Source organism: Adiantum capillus-veneris, chromosome 12 (assembly GCF_014529385.1).
Source record: "Adiantum capillus-veneris isolate H3 chromosome 12, ASM1452938v2, whole genome shotgun sequence".
Taxonomy (NCBI): Eukaryota; Viridiplantae; Streptophyta; class Polypodiopsida; order Polypodiales; family Pteridaceae; genus Adiantum; species Adiantum capillus-veneris.
Genome location: NC_140942.1, coordinates 61,465,851 through 61,473,867, shown reverse-complemented (window position 1 = coordinate 61,473,867; position 8,017 = coordinate 61,465,851). Strand labels below are relative to the sequence as shown.

The 8,017-nt window shown below is 38.7% G+C and overlaps 1 protein-coding gene across 1 annotated transcript; it reads right to left on the bottom strand.

The window, feature by feature from the left end:
* Positions 1-4,920: 4,920 nt before the first annotated feature.
* On the bottom strand, positions 4,921-7,410 carry LOC147445811 (uncharacterized). The gene is made up of 3 exons (XM_086524633.1): positions 7,276-7,410; positions 6,605-7,162; positions 4,921-5,784 (listed from the first exon to the last, which is right to left on the bottom strand). Exons 1-3 carry the CDS (start codon positions 7,408-7,410, stop codon positions 4,921-4,923), a joined length of 1,557 nt encoding a protein of 518 aa, XP_086380759.1.
* Between the last annotated feature and the right edge of the window lie 607 nt (positions 7,411-8,017).

Below are 8,017 nucleotides of genomic sequence, written 5' to 3'. Positions count from 1 at the left end.
TAGTGTATTACTAGCAAACCCTTCAACTTTTGACCTAGGCACCAAACTTTATTAAGTGTGCCCATATTTTATTATGTTAGGAAAGCGTTTCTGGAAAGCCCTCTCTTTCTATAGGACTTTCTCTCTCTCTAGAGTTCGGCCAACAAACACCTCGGAGCTCTCTCTCTCTGCAGTTCCGCCATAGCGCACATACTCCCCCCCCCTCTCTCTCTCTCTCTCTCACACACACACACACACACACTCTCTTTCAAGAAAATCTGACAACGGGGTGTTGAGCAACATAAGTACAAAGCAATGATTTCAGACTGTGGCTATAGTGTGGCAATGGATCATGCGTTAATTCAAACCTTGGAGTTGAGGAGTTTTTCAAAAATGTCACCCCTGTTATTGTGCTCAATTTTTGCAATGTCACACCTCTTGCAGTAGTGACTCTCTCTCTCTCTCTCTCTCTCTCTCTCTCTCTCTCTCTCTCTCTCTCTCTCGTGCGAAGAGCGAGCTAGAATGGGCTTCCTATGCTTCTTCCCGCATTTTCTTTGCCTACTCCTCCTTCTTTGCGGCTCATCTCTCGCAGCAATGGAACTCCTCTTTCTCTCTCAATCATGACACTGTACTTTGCCATTGACAGGAAGGGTTGCCACTGAGACTCATTGACATCATGATCACATAGAACTTGCCTACGCTACCATATCAGGAGCCATGGAAGTGAATTTTTTTTTACATTCTTGCTTGCAACTTTGCAACCTCCTAGAACTCTCTCTCTCTCTCTCTCTCTCTCTCTCTCTCTCTCTCTCTCTCGTGCTTTCATGCACGCCCAAAGAGATACACATATCATGCTCTAGTTTTGGGTAAACAACTCTACATATATCGGCCAAGATTTCCTTCTTTTTTTTTGAGTTGTGCGGTAGCTATCTCCCTCCGGTCAACACACAAAATCAACCATTCTATTAAAGGTATCAACTAAAACTATCTTTTGTGTAAAGCTATTCAAAAATGGCAGAAAATAACCAAAGTTTAAAAGCAAATGAAGGGAAGGTAATGTAATACCTTCAATATTGATGTCGGAGCTCCCCATGTTGGTTTGAAACCATGTTGCACCATTCGTAGTTGCTTAGTTGACTACATGAGTTGATAGTAACCTAAAAGTGTGGCTGTGTTTAGCTTTCTCAATTAAAGTGTCAAAAGGTATTTTTCTTAACTTGTAAAAAGTAAGATAATAAGTTGTACATTATTTTGACTATGTGAAGATCTTGTTTGTCTTCATATAAGAAATTTTACTTTCTAAAAAAAGCATAACACAAAATTTGACCTTATGGACAAATTTTTGCACCATGTGATGATTTTATTAGTATCACAAAACTACCTCATATAATAAATTTTACTTTTTTTAAAAAGCATAACACAAAATTTGACCTTATGGACAAATTTTTGCACCATGTGATGATTTTTTTACTATCACAAAACCACTTGTATTTATACGGCTACACATGCAAGCGTAGGATCTAAGAAGGTACACATCTTTGGGGGCAAGGCACTACCATAAGGCCCACCTACATAAATTTTGATTGACTTGATGCACCATCAAGTAGGCTTCTAATTATCTAATGCCTTTTTACACCCACTAGTAAAACGGAGCCGCCTTCGGCGGCAGCATGGCCTCTATTACCCTCAAGCTCTTTGCTCTTGACAAATTTCATAAAAACAAATGAGCATTTACTCACTCTCTCTCTCTCTCTCTCAGTCATCAGGGCTATAGGGCACTTTTTCATCAGTCCTCCTTCAAATTTAAAACGTAGAGGTAAATCCCAAAATTTGTAGGTGGGAGTACACTAAACCTTGGTGTTTTTCGAGCATTTTTCTTTGTCTACATATTGGCTGGATTCTCTCTCTCTCTTTGTTGTCCATGTACTGGGCTCTCGAGAGCCCAGTACATGGACAACAAAGAGAGAGAGAGAGAGAGAGAGAGAGAGAGAGAGAGAGAGAGAGGTACTGTATGTGTTTGAAATTTATAAGATGGACAACATTTGAATCTTTGCAAAAGTCATCACAACATATTTTTTCAAACTAACTTTGCACCAACATATATAGAGTAAGTGATATTTCCCATGCCAACAAATATAACATGCGTAGAGACTTAAGATTTATACGCTCAAAAGCGTAGCCTACGACATGCCCTACTGCGGTATCGAACCACCCATGGCCCACGATGTAAAACACATCTACCAATCACTGGAGGAAGAGATCCTAACACAAAAACACGTAGAAACCAAGCACCGAGACTAAGATTTTGAGTAAACATAGCATTAATTGTACGAGTTCTGCCTAACTCTGCAATGGTGACACGTGTTCTGAATCCTCTCTGAATAGCAACTTGAATGTAGCACAGCAAGCTCGGATCATATGAAGCATGATATATACCCACCATCAAGAATTCTGGGTAATATTGTGATCTATAGCCAACAAAAAGCTATTAATATAGATAGATATTTTGATACACAAAAGCTATTACTTTGCTATATCAACATCAACATTGTTACCTTGCTACTTCCAAGTACTCGATTAGATGAATCAATTGCATGGCTGTGATTGGACCCCTCCATAATGGTGGATCTAATACATAATATTTGACTGTGAGCACAAACTTCTTTAACACTAGGTTGGTAATGGGACACTTTTATGTCCTGTGAAGTGACCATTTTTCTTGAATTATGTCAAGAGTTTCAAAATGGATTTGGAGGTGCTATCTGTCTAGAAAGTTGTCTCATGAGCTGAAAAAACTTGACATTTTTTTGGAATATCAATTCCATCTTTAACCTTGTCCTTGCACAACATTTCACAACCTAAATTGTGTGAAAAAACGGGTCTTGTTTTTGCCTTTTTTTCAACTTTTTGCAACTATACCACTCTAGAATTCATGTTTGTGAGGTCTATAATGCTAGAGAACTATCTTTAGTAGTCCTCAACATGTCCTGATGCTTCTAGGGAGAAATAAATGTTAAAGTTGTAAGTTATGACCAAATTACAAAAAAATTTAAATCCTATTTTTTAGCCAATTTTAGCTCTTCTATGATTTTTTTGGTGGCTTTCATGATATCCAAATGTAGTTTTGATTCTCTATGTCGCATATTGTAACATAAAGCTAATATTCCTTGAGTTTTGGGACACCTAATACCCTATTTTGCATAGTAGACAACGATGGTTGATTTTTTCAATTATAGAAGAAAACGAAACATTCTACTATATCAAGTATAGCTTTTTCAATATTGTTAGTTTCTTGTGACAACTACATGCATTTTGTAGGTAGTAACCATATCTAGTCATAAGGATCAAATTTGGCTAGATATTGAATAGGTTCTATGGGATTCTACAACTCATAATGTTGAACCCAATTTTTTCATGTTTGTTGTATTTAGCACTTCATCTTTGTCCCCAAGATTCCCCTTGGTAAGAGATGTATTATTCTTTTGACATGCTCCATGGCTCCTTATGAACCTAAAGGACAATAGGGAACTAAGAAAACATGCATATATTATTTGTATTGAGCGTGGCTATAGAAACTTTGATGATATGTTTGCAGAATGGTAAAAATTCAACTTTTTTGTACCTATTTCTTTTGGCAAAACGGAAAATAGTGAGTGAGAAGCAATCATATGTTCTGATCACCAACCCATTGAAGTTACCTAGGGAATTTATCTCAAGTCCTACAAAAATCCCTAATCTTATTTTTATGCAACAAAAGGTAAGAAATGACTGTTTTGATGAAAATGTACTGGTCCATCAACTTTGGAGGCTTGGTGTGACCAAAAGATGAGAAATTTTACAAGTTTCTTATTTTTTCCATGTGTAGTAGGCCTTGAACTATAATTTCATGAAAGGATTTTACAAAATGAGTGGATCTACTATGGTTTTGGAGGTTTTTTTCAAACCCTGAAAGGACACTTTTATGTCCTGTTAGGTTACCAACCTAGTGTTAAAGTATCGAAATGTCACAAACACACATATACAATATTTTACCTCAGACGTGTCGAGGTTGTCTCCCTAGTGTGTAAGTCACAGAGGCGTTAGGATCCATCTTCATTCATACATATACATATACATAAAGGATTAGAAATTCATCAAAAAGCACATGAATCATAAATATCTCAGCACTAATAAATCTTGTTTCAACGAATACACCTTGCTGGAGGCTACACCATGTTTCATAAGAAGATATACTAAGCTTATAAATGACAAAGAAATAGTTGCGAGAGTCACCGTGCTTTTTTATTGGATGAAACATATCCAACCACGTTAAACCCCATAGCAAGGGGGTGGCAGGGAGCAAGTCAATTGCAACACCTCTTTGTAGACAATGTTAGAAGTGTATGTTATTTGATCTCCATGTCTACTAATGCTTGTTAAGTGACTATCACCAACCACAACCTTGATGGCAGAAGAGGATCTTACGCGAGACATTTCCACGTACAATTGACCATGGGTGAAAACAGGTGCTGGGAGATACAATCCAAGAACTCCCAATGTTTGGCCTTGCACCTTGTTGATTGTCATCCCAAAAGCACAACGTAGGGGAAATTGGTGGAGTCTCAAATCAAAAGGGAGACCTTCTCTAGATCCCATGAGAAAATCAATCCTTGGAATGAACACTGCATTTCCTGCATGTGACCCTGTAATGATTTTTGCTTCAATCACTTTTCTGTGGAATTGCTTACAAATCAAGTGTGTCCCATTACAAAGACCACTTCTTGGATCCAAATTGTGAAGAAACATAACTAGAGCATTCTGTTTCAATTGTAAAACATGCGGTGGAAAATCTCCCCCAAGATCTAAACTATTTACAAACTCACTTGTGGATAAAATGCTATCACAATTTGATTCACACACTAAGTCTGCACTGACATATTTCTTTTAAGTACCAGGAAATTTCTACAAGCCCAAATTATTTATAGCATCCACCTCCTTGTTCCGTGGAGCCAAAATTGTTGTATCCTTGAAAAAGGTTGCATGGCAAGTCTGTGTTTCAAGGTCTCTATATATGCAAGCAACCAATGCTTGCAAATTATTTTGTGGTAGCATCGTGCAAGCCGGCAAAGCCACATTATTAAGTATGCCCCCATCATAAACATGGCCATTACCAATATCAAGTGTCCATTGCACAAACTCTCTTTCAATAACATTGCTAAAACAATTGACCACTGGCATATTCTGTTTTAGATGCATGATTTCTGTACGTTGCCAAATGTATGAGTGGCACAAAGACGCATTAACAATGTCTTCTCTTCCCCCTTTACGCACAATAGGTAATATCTGTCTGAAATCACCACCAAGGAGGAGAACCTTTCCACCAAACAACATGTCATTTTTCATGACATCTCTTAGTGTGTTATCAAGAGCCTCAAAAACGTGTCTATGAGCCATGGGGGCTTCATCCCATATGATCAGTGAACTCATTTGCAATAGATCAGCAAGCTGGCTGTTTACTTTAATGTTACATGTGGACTTAGAAGTTATATCAATAGGGATCTTGAATCTAGAGTGTGCAGTCCTTCCATTGTCGAGAAGTTGTGCTGCAATCCCGGAGGATGCACATGCCAAAGCAACTTTGGACTCTCCACGTATCCGAGAGAGCAATGCATTGTAGAGATAAGTCTTTCCCGTTCCACCTGGCCCATCCAAGAAAAAACAATCCCTCTTCTCATGCCAGCTGCTTGCAAAACCCGATTGTAAGCTTCCCTTTGCCCAGCATTGAAAGATGATTCCATTCGAGCAGACAATACTCTTTTTTCCTCTCTGTTATACATGAACTCTTCAGCAAGCACTCCAAGCTCACTCATAATTTGCAGTGTGTGATCCACCTAGGGCATTCCAGAATAATCCGAGAGCCTCTTTCCATAGTGTTGAAGGATTGTCTCTAAGTTTGATAAAGCTTTGTTTTGAGCCATGTGTTCACAAATATTCGCATCATTTGTGCGAACCCTCATATGATATACATGGTCCTCAGAAAGCTCCTTACAGAAGTGATTCCACAATGCACTAGGATGTATTGGATCACAAAAAACCAAAATGACTACAAACAGTAGGCGCAATTGTTGCCCTGTTTGTTGAAAAGAAGCTTCTTCCAAACAAAGAAACCATTCATCATCAACTTGCAGTAATCCTCATGCATTACATGTTTCTTTAAATGTGTCATATACTTGTCCATTGAAGGTTCTAATATCCTCAAAAGACTTACATCCTTTGCACATGTTGAGTAACATACGCAAATAGTACAAATCTCCAGCATTGGGAACAATGTGGTACATTCTTCCAATCATGTCACCAATCTGTCTTTGAGTCCGTGTTCTACTTGCTGGCTTCCAAACCCACTTTGTTGGGAAGTCTATGTACAACAAATTGTTGGCCTCTGGATATTGTTGATTTGCAACAAAACACTTAGTGAGCGTTGTCTTTTTGCTGACCTCTCCCTCCACCACACTCTGTACAGTCGCTCTGTCGCGCTGAAGATGACTTGATTTTGATGAGGCAAGTGAACTTGGAGCCGTTGTATGTCAGGTTTCTCTTGATACATATGAAACCCAAGTATAAGCTAGATAGCCTCAGATGCTAATACATATCGAGCATTAAGATAGTTTGTAACTTCATTTAGAAGCCCTTCACTATCTTGTAGAACAACGGTGGCCCTGTCATGTCCCTTATACACATACTTGTAGAGATATTTCATAGCGGATATAGTGGAGCAAACCTCCACATTGATATGTGCATTGTACCTTAGTGACAAAAATGGATTGTAAGGAACAATCCATTTATTACTCATTTGCACTTTATTATGAACAATGTAATTTCCATCATCCCTCATCATGTACCTTGGGTGTCCATCCCTAGCCACAGTAGTCGACGCACTGAAGCTTCGAGGATATTTAAAACTGCACTTTCCATCTTTCATACATGGAGCATTCTTATTCAAGTTTCCACACGGGCCATGCACATTACACCGACTGATAACATCATACAACTGTGGAAACATTACTTTATCAGGAAGCTTCGCACACACAATCTTATCATAATGCAATGTCTCTGTTGGCTTATGCTCAGATGCAAGTATCAATAGAATGTGAGCATGAGGAAGGCCTCTCTTTTGGAACTCAATCACAGAAATGTGTCCAATGACCTTACCAAAAATAGCTCTCTTAATCAGCAAGCCCATCAAAACCTTGAACTTATGGTAGAAAACACGGCGAGGGACACCAACATACGAAGAAGGCAATACAACCCTTCTCCAACATTAGCACCCAGTAACAGTTCTCTATCATCCCTTGCTTCATCTCTTGCTCCAACCATATCCTTCAAGCCTTGATACACCACACTGCGAAGTTCACTTTGATGATTACGAGCCCACAAAAGCCTCAAATACTCCATACAACTATATGCATCAACAATATATTGTTGCAGTAGCCTACCACCACGTAAAACACACATTGTGTTGTGTCATCTCTAATTTGAAATCTATACTTATAGAAATCCATCGTAGAAATATACTTTGTAGTTCCATTTACTCGCTCTCTGCTTACTTCCGCTCTGTTCACTTGGGGTATGTAAGGATTCTAACCTTCTTCACCATTTGGAAATAGCAACACATATAATAGAGGCATGTATGATCTATGGCAATTTGAGATTCTTTTTAGACCACCACCCAAAAAATTCAACACAATATCACGATGGCCAATGTTGCTCTCTTCACCCTGACCAGGCATGATTGCAGCAACTTCCACACTTGTTGAGGCAACATATTGCTAGCCATTTGTAGGCTTCTCAGTAATGACCATCCTAATCTCCGGAATATTGGAAGTTTGGACCATTGTAGCAAACCCCATCATCGATTGCAAGCTTTCCAAAACATCTGGTTTGAGTTCTGAAACATGACTCATCCAGTTTTGCAACTCATTCTAAGTGTCAAAAAAATACAATTGAGCAAAGCGAGGGATTTGACCTGATCGCTCTTCTGGCATCAATGGACCAATGTTAT

What these genes read in the sequence shown, in the direction of transcription:
- LOC147445811 (XM_086524633.1), bottom strand. Translation starts at nt 7,410, where the DNA reads ATGGAGTATTTGAGGCTTTTGTGGGCTCGTAATCATCAAAGTGAACTT. An exon ending in AACTGTTACTGGGTGCTAAT is followed by an intron (nt 7,163 to 7,275) that starts GTTGGAGAAGGG and finishes ATTTTTGGTAAG; the next exon opens with GTCATTGGACACATTTCTGT. An exon ending in ACTATCTTAATGCTCGATAT is followed by an intron (nt 5,785 to 6,604) that starts GTATTAGCATCT and finishes CATGTATAACAG; the next exon opens with AGAGGAAAAAAGAGTATTGT.